Source organism: Onychostoma macrolepis, chromosome 14 (assembly GCF_012432095.1).
Source record: "Onychostoma macrolepis isolate SWU-2019 chromosome 14, ASM1243209v1, whole genome shotgun sequence".
In the NCBI taxonomy this organism is placed as follows: Eukaryota; Metazoa; Chordata; class Actinopteri; order Cypriniformes; family Cyprinidae; genus Onychostoma; species Onychostoma macrolepis.
In genome coordinates this window covers 25,350,983-25,370,995 of record NC_081168.1, presented here as the reverse complement: position 1 = coordinate 25,370,995, position 20,013 = coordinate 25,350,983, and the positions used below count along the sequence as shown (strand labels likewise).

General features: G+C 36.6%; 1 protein-coding gene across 7 annotated transcripts in view; it reads left to right on the top strand.

The window, feature by feature from the left end:
- The window catches only part of zgc:66433 (uncharacterized protein LOC321250 homolog), a 47,423-nt gene that overhangs the window by 21,011 nt on the left and 6,399 nt on the right, over nt 1-20,013 (top strand). For 6 of the 7 annotated variants that reach the window (XM_058797306.1, XM_058797302.1, XM_058797308.1 and 3 more), the window contains 7 exons: nt 412-491; nt 6,120-6,288; nt 6,446-6,578; nt 9,760-9,918; nt 13,482-13,541; nt 17,429-17,587; nt 17,782-17,887. In XM_058797306.1, the coding sequence (XP_058653289.1) occupies nt 425-491; nt 6,120-6,288; nt 6,446-6,578; nt 9,760-9,918; nt 13,482-13,541; nt 17,429-17,587; nt 17,782-17,887 (853 nt within the window). In that variant the 5' untranslated portion in view covers nt 412-424. The remainder of the gene's footprint in view (nt 1-411; nt 492-6,119; nt 6,289-6,445; nt 6,579-9,759; nt 9,919-13,481; nt 13,542-17,428; nt 17,588-17,781; nt 17,888-20,013) is intronic. The other variant, XM_058797303.1, reaches the window with a different exon arrangement.

Genomic DNA, 20,013 nt, shown 5'->3' with positions numbered 1-20,013 from the left:
TTTTGCCTAAATTTCACTGGTAGAAAAAAGTCCATTGTTTATTGTCAATAGCGATGTGTAAAGCACTGCTCACACCGAAGTCGAACTTTTGAACCAAGCAGCTTTCTAGGTTCCTATTAGAATTACTGGAGTTTGGTTGCGAAGTTTCACAGAGTAATGGTAAACTGTGACTGCACCTTTACACAAAAGAAAGAAGGCCACATTGGTTTGGAACTGCATGAAAATGAAAAAAATTAGCTCACAACTACAAATAATTGCTAATTCATCATTTAAAGATGTACCTCAGTTTTAAATTTGTCTTAAATATGAGGTTTTGTGAATTATTTTTTTTTTTTCTTGTTTTTCTGAATAACTGCTCTGGAATTCTCTATCTGACAAACTTTTTTTTTTTTTTTTTTTTTTTCTCAACAGTGATTGTGACATCATGGCCTCAGAATCTCCAGACGTCACAGTCGCTACTGAACCATCAGAAGCAGCAGAAGAGTGTTCAGGTAACGTTCAAGTCCCATTCAGTGTTTTAGCATCCATGTGAACAACGAGAACATCCATCTCACTCTGTCATGCATTTTTCCTCACATAGAGATCAGACGTGAAGTATTAGGACACTCTGAACTCAATGAAGAGACACACGATGCTAGGTCTCACTGACAGGAAGTTATGTAGCACACAGACAAAGCCAACATTTGTCTCTCCCATACGAGCATGCTTTCCGCTGTCCGACATTTGACCTTTCTCTCCAGTTTAGTGTGGGAAGAAGGAAGCCCAGACTGCTCGAGTCAGATCCTGCAGCGCAGACGACGGGCCTGCGTGGTGATGTGGATTAGCCATTTCCTCACAAAATAGGGTGCTTGCAGAGCCCCGATAATCTCCTCTATCGGATTGCGGGTCTATCTAAGTCTAAGTGGCTAGGGTGTGTTTGGGAGGTGTTAATCTTGTACAGATTTACCACAGGATGATGATAATTGATCCATGGTTACATTTAGGGTTGGGTATCGTTTGGGTTTTTTTCGATACCGGTGCCAAATCGATACTTTTAAAATGGTACTGTTGCCTAAACAGTGCCTGAACCGATACTTCATTCAATCTGATTCATCCAATGATTAATTCAATACCCCTTCTGTTAGCCTACATTATTACATACTTTAGAAGTATTTTTTATTGCTGATTCAAAAATATAATTAGATTTTAGTGCGGATTCAGATCATCTGAATCATTTTACCAAAAAGCTCATTTAGATTCATTTAATGATTCATTCAGTAACCCTAGCTGTACGGTGCATTATTACACACTTTAAAAGTATTTTCAGAATTGCTGATTCAAAAATATAGACTAGTTTTTAGTACTGACTCAAATATTCTGAATCAGTAAATTTCATTTAGTAACCCTTCCTGTAGGCTACATTATTGCAGATTTAATATTACACTTTGAATGTTTTTAATTGTTTATCCACAGTGACAAGCTAATTGCTGGAACATTGATTCTTGCAAGTGAGTTAAGTCATCTGAATCATTTAACAAAAAAGCTCATTCAGATTCATTGACTGATCCATTCAGTAACCCTTTCTGTACTCTACATTATAGCACACCTTAAAAGTATTTTCATAATTGCTGATAAACTTTTGAGTCATAGACTCAAGCGTTAGCACGTTCAATAGGTCCATATATCTTCAGTAAGTTCATCTAACCATTAATATCCTCCTTTAAAGCTTGTGTTGTAAGGCTGTTTGCTCATGCTGCAGTTTGTGGTTGAAGGTAGAAAAAGCAATCACGTCTCTCTGCTACAAGGGAGAGGCCTGAATGGAAAATATGAGTCATGGTAAGTGAACAGGACTGTATTGTTCACTTAAAAGATTGATTCCAAAATACTGGGTTGAAAAGATGCAGTGCAGACCCTGGGAAAAAGACCTGATTATAATATATTAAAAGCTCATTTTTAATTTGATACTAGTTTGAATATTATTAAAGGGGTCATATAATGCGATTTCAAGTTTTCCTTTCTCTTTGGAGTGTTACAAGCTGTTCGTGCATAGATGAGATCCCTAAAGTTGCAAAGACTAAAGTCTCAAACCCAAAGAGATATTCTTTATAAAAGTTAAGACTCGTCCATGCCCCCCTAAAACTGCTCATTCAAACACGCCCCCACATGTCTACGTCAAAATGTGGAAATATCTGCATAATGCCGCCCAAATGTGCACGCAAAGAAAGGCGGCGTGGTTTCAGTAACCGCAGTAGTGTTGATACAGCCATGTCAGGGAGACGCTGTGTGTTTCTATGCGAAAGCAAAAGCTTTTTATTTGGCCTTCCGAAAGTAGATGCAATTAGGAATCATTGGTTAAGATTTGTTTACAACAGAACAGCACAACCCAAATGTTCGAATTTGTGCAATGCATTTTATGGACGACAGTTTCGTGAACCTAGTAGAGTACAAGACTGGGTGTGCAGGAAGGCAATTTAAAAAAAAAAAAAAAGGGTCAATTCCGAATTTGCTATGACAATCTGGCGCTTCTGAATCACTTATGTATGTTTTGTTCTTAGTTCAAGTATTTGCTATTGACTGTTTAAATGCGGAGTTTTGCGCATAACGCGTTGTGTGTGTGTGTGAGAGGGGAACAGGGTCACATCACAGCGGAGTGTACAGCCCGTCAGAAATCATCTTAACGCGGCTTGTGTTCTGCAAATACATACGAGCATCCTCACTGTGTATGTCACGTGACTCTGTTCCCCTCTTGGGCTTGAACTGATAAAACTAACTTGAAAGCTGAAGCTCACGATTATGGTAAGGGACGTTACATTCCCGACGCGTGCTTGTGGTGTTCGGCCAATCACAATGCACTGGGTCAGTTGGCCAATCAGAGCAGACTGCACTTGTTGGAAGGAGGGGCTTTGTAGAAAACGACGCGTTTGAGAGAGGCGGGACATCGAGGAACTACAATAATGTACAGTATTTGAAAAATAACGTGTTTTTTTAACATTAAATCATGTCAACATATTCTGTTACACCAAATACACAAAATAATGGTCATTAAATTAGCATCAAATGACCCCTTTAAATTATTTTGACAATGATAAGTTGATTTATTGTAACTTTTGTTGTGATTATACTAGCATAAACTATTATTGTACATCCCTGAAATAAAACCTCGGCGTAAACAATGCAAACCTTTTTCCTGGGGCACTTAGTGTTTAATGTGGCCGCATTTAAACATACTGAGGCTCTGTTCTTAGAAGGCAATATTTAGCATCCCTTACTGTGTAATCAAATAACCGAGCATTGAGTGGTTTATAAGAGACAGTGAGACCTCTTTCTCTGTGTGTTGTTTACTGCCTTTAGACGGGCCCCAGCTGGAGACTGTTGGCTTTGCCAGTAGAGCTACATCATGTGACTCTCCTCAAGACAAGAGTGAGAGAGACAGGATGTCAGACAGCAAGGGAAAACCAATACACAAAGCCTAAAGTCATAATCGAGTCCTCAAAGACTGTATGGAGAGCAGTAAATTCACTCACCAAAGCTATGATTTTATTCTAAAGAAAGTTTTTATTGAGTTGAGTTGAGTGAGACTAGCTCTGTTCCAAAACCTAGCAAGCTGCCTATCTAGACAGCATTTTTAAGAAATCACCTAACATAAAGACTGTTCCAAAAGGTAGGCAGTAACAGCTAAAATACCTTATTTTGGACAAATCGCATGTATCCTTCATTGAGAAGTCAATTCGAGAATGCACTGTGAAAAAGTAAAATGTGGCAAACATAAAAAGTAATTTCTATCATGACAACTCTTGGAAAATGTTTGCATGGTAATGGATATGATTACCATGGTCTTGCCGAAATAGATCTACTGTGCTGCTGCTGCTGTTGGTTATTGCTGTTGTTGTAGATTATTGCTGCTGCTGCAAAGCAAGTACAGGAACTTGCTACTGTCAATGCATATGGCGATACACTGCTGTGAGAATTTAAGACATGGCGTATAATAACCCATAGCAGATCTATACAGGTGGAGCTGGGGAAGGTGGAGGGTTCCAGAGGAACTCAGCAGTAAGATCATTGGCTGTTTATGCAATATGAACCAATCAGCTTGTGCCAAGTAGTTTAACGCTGTGAATATCATCAATTTCCATTAATGACCCATCAGCCTGCGCCATCTAGAGTTTCATGAGAGAACTTTGCATTTATGACAAATTGAAACTGCAAAGGTCTTGAAGTGCTTCTGAAGTGCCATTTAGGTCTCTTTAAACAGACTGTTTAATGCTGCTCAGAGGAGGCACACCAATTTTAACTGCATTATTATACTAGGGGCAGAGGTGGGTCAGAGCAGGAATAATTTATTCTGGTTTTTATGCTGCATTACATCTTTCTCTTTACACAGCTTTTTGAGCAGGCACAGAGCAGCCTTAACTCAGCTGTGTAAAGATGCCTTCAGAGTATCCTATTGTTTTTCAAATTCTGTTGGATTGGAGTTGTGATTGGAGTCAGTGGTTGTCAGGATAAACAGATCTAGGATGTTTAAAAGAGTCTAATTGGCTAGTGTTGTTTTTAAAAATCTCCCCACAGCAAGTGCAAGCCATCACTGAGTTGCATTGTGTTTGTTCTCAGTAGAAAGAATGACTGTACTATTAAAGGTCATCATCCCAGTATTGTTCACACAGCTGTACTTGTTTAAAGACCACTGGCTTTTTCAGTAGAAGGAGATTGACCTTTTAATGTTTGTTTTGGCTTTGTAAGCCTTTCTGGCTCTTAACCTTTGGGATGAATAAAATCAGTTTGTAATCTAATTGTTAAAATCGGCTGAAATCCCCAACACTGCATCTTAAAGCCCGGTACACACCAAGCCGATGCCGACAAACTAGTGCCGACGAAAGCAGACTGCGGGGTCGGCTCACGTTGGCAGCGTCTGGGTCCAAAGTTGCCCTGATACACCAAGCCGACGCTCGACACCGATGGTCAAGTAGCACGTCCGTTCTGTGCCTTTTCTCGCGCACTGGTTCGCCAGCTGAACAGCCAATCAGAATGATCAGATGGCCTGACTGACCGACGAGCTCCGACGCCGATTCAACATGTCAAATCGGCCGAAAAAAAGTCGACGAGGACCAACTTCAGCCGATGGCGTGGAACACACTGAGAAAACTTAGTCGGCCGACGAACAAAAACTGCCCGACGGCCGACCGTCGGCTTAAGCTATGCACAGCAGGTGATGTCATAGTCACATGTCATGATGCATGAAAAATACACACTGTTTCTGTTGGCCGCTATACATAGAGACATCTATATGATGAAAACAAACATTTCATTGTATTCCAGTGAACTGCATCATTGATTAACTAAGAAACCACTTGATTTAACACTAAATGCGGTATTGGGGCTCAGTTGTGTGTTCAACAATATTGTTGTGTGAAATTATTCAGTATTAAACCTCATTGGTGTCAGGATTATGGACCTGTTCACTTGTCCTGTGTTCATAAGCCCCAGTCCTTTCAGTTAGTGTTTGTCGGTTCTTGAATGTCTTCCTTGCCTGTGCTCTATGTCACCCTGTTGGATATTAAAGACTCTCGTTTTGTGAATTCCTCGTCTCCGTGCTTCCTTGTGAACTGTGACAATTGGGTTAACAAATGAGTTTTTAAAACGAAAGTAACAGTGGATCAATTCTACAGTCATTTCACTAATGCAATTAGTACTTTATTGGCAACTAAAGATAAATTAGTCTTACATAAGCACCCAGGAGGGAATATTTATGGCTCTACAATGACATTTTGTTAAATAGTTATTATATAAACACATTTATTATAGTATTATACAGTCCAAAGCAATTCGCTGTCAGATGTACTTTACCACGGTCAGTAGGACTCCTCAATTTACCATCTTGACCCCAATGCAAGTGGTATTTGCGTCATAATCTACAACGTGATTGTTTAAACATGCTGTATATATAATTTCTAAGACTTGAGGGCCTGCAAACATGATTGTCTGCCAGTTGAACTTATTTTGTTTAGATAAGTGAACACTGACTAATTGTAAGCAAATGTTCAATGTTTGATTTATGCAAGCCTTTCAGAATTCAAGATTCTCCTATGAGATGCCTTCACAAGTGGTACTCATTTAAATATGTTTATGTTGTGTTCTTAATCCAGGGAAAAAGAAGTCCAAATTCCAGACATTCAAGAATTTTTTTGTGAAGAAAAAGAGGAAGGAAAGTCCTGCACCATCAAGTGAAAGTGGTTTAAAGGCCAGTCAATCGAGTGACGACGTCAACACCTCAGAGCCAACCATCAGCCACGCCAACAGCGGCAATGACTGCGGGTGAGGGAATACAGTTAAAATCACTTCGATTTTTATTACTATACTGCATTTTTACTTGTATATCTATTTTCATCTTTTTTCCCCATTTTCTCATATGCCAGTATTGCACTTTACCAATTATTTATGACACACAAACTTTTCTGTCCTTCATTCAAAGATCTAAGATCAACATGGGAAACAAAGCCATGTCACATGATAGTGTCTTCGTGTCTGATTCACCCTCATCAGAGACTAATGAGGGTCTGGGGGAATCCCAAGACAGCATTCATGGGAAAGTGAAATCTCTACAGGTATTCCAGTCTGTTATGATTTATTCATATTAGTGCTGTCAAATGTTTAATCGTTTATTTATTATGTACAACCCGAATTCCGGAAATCATGGGACGTTTTTTAAATTTGAATAAAATGAAAACTAAAACACTTTCAAATCACATGAGCCAATATTTTATTTAGAATAGAACATGGATAACACATTTAAACTGAGAAACTTTACACTTTTATCCACTAAATGAGCTCATTTCAAATTTGATGCCTGCCACAGGTCTCAAAAAAGTTGGCACAGGGGCAACAAAGGGCTGGAAAAGCAAGAAATTTTTAAAAGATTCAGCTGGGAGAACATCTAGCAACTAATTAAGTTAATTGACAGCAGGTCTGTAACATAAAAGGGATGTCTTAGAGAGGCAGAGTCTCTCAGAAGTAAAGATGGGCAGAGGCTCTCCAATCTGTGAAAGAAAAAATTCTGGAATACTTTTTTAAAAAAAACGTCCCTCAACGTCAAATTGCAAAGGCTTTGCAAATCTCATCATCTACAGTGCATAACATCATCAAAAGTTTCAGAGAAACTGGAGAAATCTCTGTGCGTAAGGGACAAGGCCGAAGACCTTTGTTGGATGGCCGTGGTCTTCAGGCCCTCAGATGACACTGCATCACTCATCGGCATGATTCTATCATTGACATTACTAAATGGGCCCAGGAATACTTCCAGAAACCACTGTCGGTAAACACAATCCGCCGTGCCATCTGCAGATGCCAACTAAAGCTCTATCATGCAGAAAGGAAGCCATATGTGAACATGGCCCTGTGGGCCAAGGCTCATTTAAAATGGACTGTTTCAAAGTGGAAAAGTGTTCTATGGTCAGACAAATTTGACAATCTTGTTGGAAATCAAACCTGCCTGCAGTCCAGATCTTTCACCTATAGAGAACATTTTGTGCATCATTAAACGAAAAATACGTCAAAGACATCCACGAACTCAGCAGCTGGAAACCTATATCAGGCAAGAATGGGACCAAATTCCAACACCAAACTCATAACCTCGATGCCCAGACGTCTTCAAACTGTTTTGAAAAGAAGAGGAGATGCTACACCATGGTAAACATGCCCCCGCCCCAACTATTTTGAGACCTGTAGCAGGCATCAAATTTGATATGAGCTCATTTTGTGTATAACATTGTAAAATTTCTCAGTTTAAACATTTATGTTATCTATGTTCTATTGTGAATAAAATATTGGCTCATGTGATTTTAAATTCTTTTAGTTTTCATTTTATTCAAATTTAAAAAATGTCCAGAATTCTGGTTGTATATGGGTAGTTGACAAATAAAAATTGGACTGTGTCCTATGGTGTGACATAGCAAAAATTTAGAAAAAAAAAAACTTCACATACAAATAACATGAGAAAAATGTATCTTCATTCTTAGTTACAAATAGCATGAGAGAGGTTTATCTTCAATGTTAGAGTTTTTTGTTGTTTTTTTTTAAACGTAACATAATTTTCTTAAATATACATGCATGTGTGTATTTAAATATTTACATAATAAACATACACAGTAGACACACACATACTATGTAAACAAAATTTTTTATTTTGGATGCGATTAATCACGATTAATCATTTGACAGCACTAATTCATACAGTATATTAATTGTACTTTATGCCCAAGTTTTTTTATTATCATTCAATTGTCAGACATGTTCAAGTTAGTGTTACTTAATATCAAATAATAATAACTTTTTATTCAGTTATTCTAAATGCCCCAAATTCCAAAACCCCACACTGTTAAAAATAAATACATACATACATAAACTGTAAACAATTTAGCAGCAAAGTTAACTTGGCTATGTAAAAAAAAAAAAAAGTCTTTCTGGCTCAGTTTTGTGCCATTTTTATGGAAAGTGACATCCATGTGCTCAGATGGAGTGTATAAGTATGTTTTCTTTCCTGTCCTCTTTCTTTAATGAGTATTAGTGAAGGCACTGGACTTTGGTATAAAATTAGCAGGTCTAAGCCTCAGGACACAGAGCCTGAGATTTTCAGTCTTGACATTTTGCCATCAGCACAATCTAGACAGCAGGGATCATTGTCAATGTCACTGATAGACAGAATAAACACAAAACAAGGGTGAACTAAATCAATTACCTTAAACAAATGTGTATGTGATGTTCAGTAAGTTTATAAACCTTAAATTAATTTATGTGAGTATCAGTATTTAAAGTCGCCAGCGGATGCCCACAATGGCCTACTTTCACAAATACGTTTGTCTCACTTGTGTCTTGGCATTGATTAAATGCTACTTAGCGTAGCTATCTTGATGCGGTTAGCGTGTTAGCCGTAGACATACCGGATAGGCACTTTGTCACAAAGCCAGACATGAGAGCAGCTCAGCAATGAAAGTTACCAGTCCATTAAGAGAGGAATCACCCACTTTCAGCCACTGAAAGAAGCAGATCATCTAAAAATAGCTGACAGAAAGCAGAATGAATTTTTTAGAGGTGTCTAAAAAGCATGGACTGGATATTTTCCTTTTTTATAAAGGATATTTAACTAAAAAATGACAATTCTATCATCTTACACTACCATAAAATTTCTGTTTTTGAAAAAAAGTCTCTTATGCTCACCAAGGCTGCATTTATTTGATCAAAAATACAGTTAAAAAAATATCAATACTGTGCAATATTATTACAATTTAAAAATAACTGTTTTGTATCGTAGTATATTTGAAAATGCAATTTATTCCTGTGATTAAGCTGAATTTTCTGCATCATTACTCCAGTCTTCAGTGTCACTTGATCCTTCAGAAGTCATTCTAATATGCTAATTTGATCCTCAAGATTTACTACTGAAAACAGACATTTCTTATTATTTCTGATTGTCATCCATTTTCTTTATTTTGATTTCTAAATATGAATAGTTTTATGGAAATCATTAACTTTTGTTCTTTTTTTCAAAAGAACATTTATTTGAAATATAAATCTTTTGTAAATTTAACTTTACTGTATTTTTTTTACAATTTAATGCATCCTTGCAAAATAAAAGTATTATGTTCTTTTCAAAAAAAGAAAAAAATCATACTGAGCTCAAACTTGTAAACGGCAGTGTCTCATGTCAATACATTAATGTACAATATAGTAGGTAGTAGTAGAGTGTGATTAATCTGTTTGAACAGTTATTGATAGTTCACGTTTCTGTAGCTGCAGCTGAAGCAGGCGATTCGTCTGGGCTCTCCGCCATCACTCCTTTGCGGGAGGAAAGGAGAGGACGCAGGGGCTCTTTCTGAAGATGATGGTCTTCCCTGCAGCCCCCCGGAGTATTCCAGCCTCCACACTGTGCTGGCCACAGCTCCTCACACGGTACACCTCACCTCACTTATCATTCACATCAGTTTAGTCTCATGGATTTCTATGGCACTGATATAGCTTTGATCTGTAAAATTCACAAACCACTGAAATGTGTCACACAAACTTTTAAAATCAGACTGAAATGATCAGAAACCTTTTTAAAAATAAACTTCAGTCATTTGTGTCTAATGTTGAGATGCTTCAGAAATATCTGCAGAGCTGTAGGTGCTACACACAAACAGAATCAGCACTAGGTTTGACAGCCTTTGACACGTTTTACTCTTACCATTAGTTGTAAGGCCGTTTTGAAATAAAAATATCTATCCTACTTGCTTCTTATTAGCTTACTGTGACTGACTGGTTTCGATAAATATTCCCTGGGAAGGAAGTTGAGAGTTTTGAAAGTATGTTTTCATAGTGTAGAGCTTTTTTTCTATGAAAAGATGAAGGACATTTTGATTCCTGATGATTATTTCTTAAGGCCTTTACTTGCTTCCAGAATTTTTATGTTTGGGTGAAACATCCCTTTAAGTGACGACACCCAAAAATAAAAATCCTATCATCATTTACTCACCCTCGTGTCATTCCAAACCTGAATGACTTTCTATCCTCTGTGAAACACAAAAGACGATATTTTGAAAAATATCTTGACTTCCATTATATTTTTGATCATACAATGGAACTCAATGGGAACCGAAACGTTATATATGCCCATATACACTAAAATATCATTTTTCACATATACATTTTGAAGCCGTTATCTTATTATCACGTTGTGCTGTCATCACTAAATATAACCATATACAAAGTCAAGTAATCAGACACACTGTGATGAATGTGCTCTGCATGCCTGGGTATTTTTGGCTCTGTGAAAAGCGTGTAAGAGACTCAGACATCACAGGGCATGATTGAAAAGACAGGAAGCTCCCTGCTGAGTTCTCTAACAAGATTAGTCGCCATGCCGTTCCCCTCACTGTACCTGCCTCCCCTCAAATCTCTTCAGAGATGTACACAGTCCCTGTCCTCACCTTCCCTGAACTTGAGCACAGCGAGACCAAAGCTGCTCTTTAATTTAGAAAATCTCATATAGTGAGAGTGAGTTTTGAGATTGTAGTCCAGACTATCAAACAAGTGAAAATGTATTTCAGGTGAGAATGTGATTGTGATACACTATATTGCCAAAAGTATTGGGTCACCCCTTCTAATGAACAGGTTTGACTACTTTAGTAATTTCCATTAGTACAAAAATCTTAATGTTTAAGCATATAATGATATTCTAGGGAATTTTCTATTCTAACATGACGATGCCTCTGTGTATAAGACAAGGTTCAAAAAGAAATGATTGATTTAGTCAGTGTGGAAGAACTTGACTGGTCTGCAGAAAGCCAAGCCCTAATCCAAGCTGAACACCTCTGGTGTGACTTTAAATACAGATCTTGAGCCAAAAACTCTTTACCAAACACCAATGACTTGTACATACACTATATGGACAAACGTATTGGGACACCCCCTTCTTTAGAACAGAAAAAGGCACTTCCAAAACTGTGGCAGCAAAGATGGAAACATAATTCATGTATTTAAAAATTGTATTTCCTTCCTTGTTGCAACAGTTTTGAAGTGTCTAAATGACTCTACCCATATGTACAAGTCATTGGTGAGTTTTTGGCTCAAGGTCTGCATTTAAAGTCACACCAGTCAAGTTCTTCCACACTGACTAAATCAATCATTTCTTTTTGAACCTTGCCTTATACACAGAGGCATCGTCATGTTAGAATAGAAAAGGGTCCTGTCCAAACTGTTGCTATAAAATTAGAAGCACACAATTCCTAGAATATCATTATATGCTTAAACATTAAGATTTGTTCTCATGGAAATTACTAAAGTAGTCAAACTTGTTCATTAGAAGGGGTGACCCAATACTTTTGGCAATATAGTGTATAGCTTTTTTCTATGAAAAGATGAAGGACATTTTGATTCCTGATGATTATTTCTTAAGGCCTTTACTTGCTTCCAGAATTTTTATGTTTGGGTGAAACATCCCTTTAAGTGACGACACCCAACAATAAAAATCCTATCATCATTTACTCACCCTCGTGTCATTCCAAACCTGAATGACTTTCTATCCTCTGTGAAACACAAAAGACGATATTTTGAAAAATATCTTGACTTCCATTATATTTTTGATCATACAATGGAACTCAATGGGAACCGAAACGTTATATATGCCCATATACACTAAAATATCATTTTTCACATATACATTTTGAAGCCGTTATCTTATTATCACGTTGTGCTGTCATCACTAAATATAACCATATACAAAGTCAAGTAATCAGACACACTGTGATGAATGTGCTCTGCATGCCTGGGTATTTTTGGCTCTGTGAAAAGCGTGTAAGAGACTCAGACATCACAGGGCATGATTGAAAAGACAGGAAGCTCCCTGCTGAGTTCTCTAACAAGATTAGTCGCCATGCCGTTCCCCTCACTGTACCTGCCTCCCCTCAAATCTCTTCAGAGATGTACACAGTCCCTGTCCTCACCTTCCCTGAACTTGAGCACAGCGAGACCAAAGCTGCTCTTTAATTTAGAAAATCTCATATAGTGAGAGTGAGTTTTGAGATTGTAGTCCAGACTATCAAACAAGTGAAAATGTATTTCAGGTGAGAATGTGATTGTGATACACTATATTGCCAAAAGTATTGGGTCACCCCTTCTAATGAACAGGTTTGACTACTTTAGTAATTTCCATTAGTACAAAAATCTTAATGTTTAAGCATATAATGATATTCTAGGGAATTTTCTATTCTAACATGACGATGCCTCTGTGTATAAGACAAGGTTCAAAAAGAAATGATTGATTTAGTCAGTGTGGAAGAACTTGACTGGTCTGCAGAAAGCCAAGCCCTAATCCAAGCTGAACACCTCTGGTGTGACTTTAAATACAGATCTTGAGCCAAAAACTCTTTACCGAACACCAATGACTTGTACATACACTATATGGACAAACGTATTGGGACACCCCCTTCTTTAGAACAGAAAAAGGCACTTCCAAAACTGTGGCAGCAAAGATGGAAACATAATTCATGTATTTAAAAATTGTATTTCCTTCCTTGTTGCAACAGTTTTGGAAGTGTCTAAAATGACTCTACCCATATGTACAAGTCATTGGTGAGTTTTTGGCTCAAGGTCTGCATTTAAAGTCACACCAGTCAAGTTCTTCCACACTGACTAAATCAATCATTTCTTTTTGAACCTTGCCTTATACACAGAGGCATCGTCATGTTAGAATAGAAAAGGGTCCTGTCCAAACTGTTGCTATAAAATTAGAAGCACACAATTCCCTAGAATATCATTATATGCTTAAACATTAAGATTTGTTCTCATGGAAATTACTAAAGTAGTCAAACTTGTTCATTAGAAGGGGGTGACCCAATACTTTTGGCAATATAGTGTATATATCATATTTTCTTGTAATTGGTAAGGTAATTTGGGAGTCATTTATTAAGGAAAACATGTTTTATGTCAAACATTCAAACAGGAGATGATTGTAACATGTCTCTTTATCGTTGCAGTCGGTGGATTTGACCCAGAGTTCCTTGAGCATGGAGGCTTCAGACAGTGAAGATGATCAGGTGACACAAGCACACATAAATCACACGCCACGTATCACAAATGCCTGAATGGTCTGCGGAAGGCTTGTGTTAGTTGTGACAGTTCACCCAAAAATGATAATTCTGTCATCATTTACTCACCATCTTGTATTTCCAAACTTTTGTTCATCTTCAAAACACAAAGGAAGATATTTTAATGAAACCTGAGAGATTTCTGTTGTAAAACAGTAAACAGAAGCTCAACCATACTTGCATTACATGGAAGAACAAACCTCACTGGTTCTCACGTCAAACAAGCACATTTGAGCTGTCGTTTAATTTATTTGATGTGCTCGATGTATGTGCGTTGATCAATGTTTACATGTGAATAAAAACCTAAATTAACTCTGTAAACTATATAAATCATAAAAAAGTGATCTTTCACTTCAGAAGACTTAGATTAAATAGCTTGATTCATATGGATTACTTTTACAATGCCTTTATGACCTTTTTGAATGAAGAAAGTTTTGGGCGAATGCACTTTCAGTGGAGGATCAGAAATCTCTCAGGTTTCATTAAAAATCTTAATTTGTGCTTCAAAGATGAATGAAAATTATTGGTTTGGAATGATACGAGGGTGAGTGAATGATGACAGAGTTCATTTTTTGGTGAACTATCCCTTTAAGAGTGAGCACATTCGCATGCTTTGAATGGTGATGTAATGCATTTAAATGCAAATTAATTACAGCTGCATCTACATTTAGGCAAATTGTTTGTAGGCATTCGTGATCCAACTAAACACACTAATGCAGTGTTCCCAACCCTGTTCCTGGAGGCACACCAACGGTACACATTTTCAGACTTTTCCTAATCAAACAACCCCTGAATCAACCCATCAGCTGGTTTGTAGAGACTCAGAAACGGACGGGTCAAATAAGGGAGACCTCAAGCATTAGTAACACACTTTTGTTTGTAGCTTGTCTTGTAGCCAACTCATTTTCAAATCAGTAGCTTGACTGTAGTTAAATATTTTTGAATAACCTGTAGCTGGATTTTCTGAGAAATGCTGTAGAATTATTTGGTTGTGGGTATCACTTAATGTTCATGTCTCTGTTTTGGACCACTGCAGATCATTTGAATCACGCACCTCTGGGTGTGGATGCAGACTAGTAACATGTTTGGAATGTTCCCGTGAAGTCCAGCGCTGAGAGATTCATATTAAGAGTGTGCTTATCTGCTGTTGTTTTGGCTAGTTTGGATCAAGTTCAACTTAAGTTCAGTTAAGTGTTGTGTCATCAGCGGTATTTACAGATACTGACATGTTCAGAACAAGTGCTTTCACAGTCAAAGGCAGTTGGAAAAACAGACATTAGAGAGCAGGACGCTGCTTGTATCCAGTAAAAAGTTACATTTGAATTTCAAATAAAAGTGAAACTAGTGTTCATTGAAAGGGCATTTCTACGACTCGGTGCACATGCATCTTGCACATGACACCATTGCCGCTCCAAAACCATCTAAAACCACTGAAAAACATGCACTTTTGGATTTGTCTTGTTGCCAGGGTTTAAAATAGCTATCATGTGTTTGTGTTATGCAATGCTTTGAGCTGGACCAGAGGATGTTTTGAGAAATTGGGTTTCGGTGAGAAAAATACTGTTGGATATTTTAATGGGGATTTATTTTTGTTATACACCAATGTTCAGATTTGTGATGTTTTTTTTTGTTGTTTTTAAAGCTGTCTCTTATGCTCACCATGTCTGCATTTATTTGATCAAAAATACAGTAAAATGAGTAATATTGTGAAATATTATTGCAATTTAAAATAACCTTTTTTTAAAATAACTATATGTTAAAATGTAACACATTCCTGTGATGCAAAGCTGAATTTTCAGCATCATCACTCCAGTCTTCAGTGTCACATGATCCTTCAGAAATCATTCTAATATGCTGATTAGCTGCTCAAGAAACATTCATTATTATCAACATTGAAAACAGCTGCGCTGCTTAATGTGTTTGTGAAAACCATGCGGTAATACAAAAGTTGAAAAAATTAATATAAAGTTAAAACGAATAGAGTAATTTGTAGAGAAATAGAGATCTTTTGTAACATTCTAAATGTCTTTAATCACTTTTGATTAATTGAATGCATCCTTTCTAATAAAATCATTAATTTCTAATTTTTAAAAAAAATGATACTGAGCACAAACTTTTAAACAGTAGTGTAATGAGTGCAGTGCACAAATACTATTGAATGAACGGCTTAGGGACAATGAAACAAGAAAGGAAGCAAGTAAAGGATTAAGTTGATTTTAAAAAGTGGATACAATTGTGAAAACAAGCGTTTACATTCCATACATTTTTCCTGATTTTCCATATTAAAGTTGATGTATTTATTGGCACACTGTTGTCTAGATATAATATCAGCATCAGCAATTAAACCCCATATTAGTTAACGACTAGTGAAATTTGACAGTGTTGTTGAATGCTGGCTGTCTTTGACTGCAGGGGTTACGAGTGAAGTAGGCGTGTGGTCTGAAAAGCATTCCAGCGGTTCACCCTCGCAGCCTGGCTGTCTGCTGGAAATGGGATATTCCAGCAATCTGGGTCAAAACGGCTGCCAAGCTGGACCTGAACACAGCACAAACACACGGCTGTCTCGCTTAACGCATTCACACGAGTTCCTGACATACTGCACCATTAAAAGCATGTTAATGCATGTTTTTTCACTTTCAAAAGTGTTAATCTGAAGTTAATGCTCTCCTATTGATCAAAGCCTGTTTCTGCCGCAGAATAAAATAATAAAAAAAGGTAATTGTGGCTTTTCTTGTATATCACAGTTCTGACTTTTATATCTTGCAATTCTCAGAATTGCGAGAAAAAAATCTGAATTGTGAGACATAAACATAGAACTGCAAGAAAAAAAGTCAGAATTGCAAGATACAAACTCAAAATGTAGAATATAGAGTTTACATCTTGTAATTTTTTGTTTTTTATTGTTTATTTGTTTCTGCTACGGAATAAAAAAAAAGTAATTCTCACTTTTTTCTTGCAATTGCAAGAAGTGTGAATTAATACAAATGCGTTTATATCTTATATCGTTTATCTATTTTTTTTTTTTTTTTTTCAGAATTTCAAGAAAATCTGTCAGAATTTGCGAGATACAAACTCATAAATGCAAAAAAAGATTTCCATATTGTGTGATTTTTAAAAAGTCGCAACTACCTTTTTAATTGTTTTAACGAGCGGAACATTGTGGAAACAAGCTTGCATACTTTTTAAGCTTCATGAATAATATTTAAGTTATAGTGGTGGTCAATAATACCAGACACACATGGCTGCTTTATTTATGTTGCCACAAAATTGTTCTTTCATTTGGAGAATTATTTAAATAATAAAAGTTTTAAAAGCAAGCAGCCTTTAAAAATGAAGACTTGGTATTAGAGATGCAGATCTGAGAAAAAAAAACTGTGCTTATACAGCAGTAAGGATCAGCAGTCGCAACATTGCCAACTTAACCTTCAGTTGTTTCTGCCGGAGAGGCTTTTGTTTGCATTTCATTCTGAAAGGAAATAGCTGAGGACAATCATCATAATTAGTCATGATGAGTCAGTGGTGGTGAAGGTGGCTGGATATCTTTTATTTTTTATTACGGTTCATGCTGCATGCACGAGTGACCTCGAACAAGAATTTACTCTGCTATCATGATGCCACTCTGGTTTTCTGGTGGTTAAGGGATAGAAGGAAATGCTTTGAATATGATCGTCTATTTGAAACTGTAACCCAAATATGGAGGTTTTGGTCGGGAAGTGGTTTGAAAGAATTTTAAGAGTACTATTATTTTGAATTAAAGTTGTAAACAAATTACACGTTATTGAACTTATTTAGACTTACTAACATGTGTCTTTCTTGTCCCCCTCCATCGTATGAAGATGTCTTGTGAAGCTTCTTCGAGACCCGGCACCCCTCAGGGGTCCGTCCCCGCAGACTTCAGTCTGCCCGCCAGCTCCGTCTCCTGCTTAGACAGCTCAGCTGCCCGTCACCGCATCGCTGTCAAAGCCAATGCTTGTGCCAAGAGAAAGCCTGCCAACGTAAGGTTCTTCACATTATCCATTCATACGCTTTAATTATCTATGGTGCCTCATCATATCAGGCCAACAAGCTGTTAGTGATATTTTATTCTTGTTTAAGTCGTCTTTTTGAGCGTTATGGGAATCCAAAATGGAAAAACATTCATCTGTTTGTGTTAGTGGTTGAACTGAGATGTGTGCTTATTCGTGTTTAGAGGCAAATATTGGACAAGAGAAGAGACCTGAGGGAAAGAGTGCTGGTCAGAGACACAGAGGACAAACTACGGATGATGGTCACAAGTATTGGAGAAGAACATAAAGGTTTGTCTATATATATATACACTATAAAAAGTGGTAACCAGCAATTGTTACCTTAAAGCTGTTTCTATTTCCATAAAATTAGTTTTTGTTGGTATAAATTATTGCTGTCAAACGATTAATCGCGATTAATCACATCCAAAATAAAAGTTTTGTTGACATAATATATGATTGTGTACTGTGTGTGTATATATATGTATATATGTGTATGTATATATATATATGTATATGTGTGTATATATATATATATATATATATACACATATATATATATATATATATATATATACACACATATATATACACATATATATATATATATACACACATATATATATATATACATATATATATATATATATATATATATATATATATACATATATATATATATATACATATACATATACATATACATATATATATATATATATATATATATATATATATATATATATATATATATTATTTTTGTAACTTATTTCAAAAAGTGATATTTTCGTATATTCTAGATTCATTACATGTAAAGTAAAACATTTCAATAGTTTTTTCTGTTTTAATTTTGATGATTGTCATGAAAGTCAAATATCTAGTATCTCAAAATATTAGAATATTTAGAATACTTGAGTTTCATTAAATGACCATCTCTACAGTATACATTCTGGGTATCTCTTGTTCTTTGAAACCATAATAATGGAGAAGACTGCTGACTTGGCAATGGTCCAGATGACAATCATTGACACCCTCCACAAGGAGGGTAAGTCACAGAAGGTCATTATTGAAAGGGGTGGCTGTTCATAGAGTGCTGTATCAAAGCATATTAAATGCAAAGTTGACTGGAAGGAAGAAATTGGGTAGGAAAAGATGCACAAGCAACAGGGATGACCTCAAGCTTTAGAATACTGTCAAGCAAAGCCGGTTCAAACACTTGTGAGAGCTTCACGAGGAGTGGACTGAAGCTGGAGTCAGTGCATCGGGCGTCACCACGCTCAGATGTCTTCAGGAAAAGGGATACCAAGCCACTTCTGAAACAGAAACAACGTCAGAAGCGTCTTACCTGGGCTGTGGAGAAAAAGAACTGGACTGTTGCTCAGTGGTCCAAAGTCATCTTTTCAGATAAAAGTAAATTTTGCATTTCATTTGGAAATCAAGGTCCCAGAGTCTGGAAGAAGACTGGAGAGGCACAGAATCCAAGCTGTTTGAAGTCCAGTGTGAAGTTTCTGAAGTCAGTGATGATTTGGGGTGCTATGACGTCTGCTGGTGTTGGTCCATTGTGTTTTATCAAGTCCAAAGTCAATGCAGCCATCTACCAGGAGATTTTGGAGTACTTTATGCTTCCATCTGCTGACAAGCTTTATGGAGATGCTGATTTCCTTTTCCAGCAGGACTTTAGCACCTGCCCACAGTGCCAAAACCACTTCCAAGTGGTTTGCTGACCATGATATTACTGTGCTTGACTGGCCAGCACAACATGCCTGACCTGAACCCCATATGGAATCTATGGGATATTTTCAAGAGAAAGATGAGAAACAGTGGATCCAACAATACAGACGAGCTGAAGGCTCAATAGTGCCTCAGCAGTGCCACAGGCTGATCGCTTCCATGCCACACCTCACTGATGCTGGAGTTTGTGCTAAATATTGAGTGCATAAATTAACATACTTTAAAGAACTGTTTTGCAAATCCTTTTTTGATTGATCTTAGGAAATATTCTAATATTTTGAGATACTGGATTTTCGACTTTCCTGAACTGTAAGCTCTAATCATCAAAATTAAAACAAAAACTTTTGAAATTTTACTTTACATGTAATGAATATAGAATATATGAAAGTTTCACTTTTTGAGCCAAGTTACAAAAAAATAAAAAACTTTTTCACGATATTCTAATTTTTTTAGATGCACCTGTATATGTGTATGTGTATAATAAATAAACACAGTACACATACATATATTATGTAAACAAAAACTTTTATTTTGGATGTGATTAGCACTAGTACAAATGTATATATTTTGGCTGATCCAGCATCCAGTCATATTTATTTATTTATTAATAATAATTGACTTGTATATGAAATCCTGGGTAATAACTGATTACATGTAATCTAGAACAATTAAGTACTTACAATTAG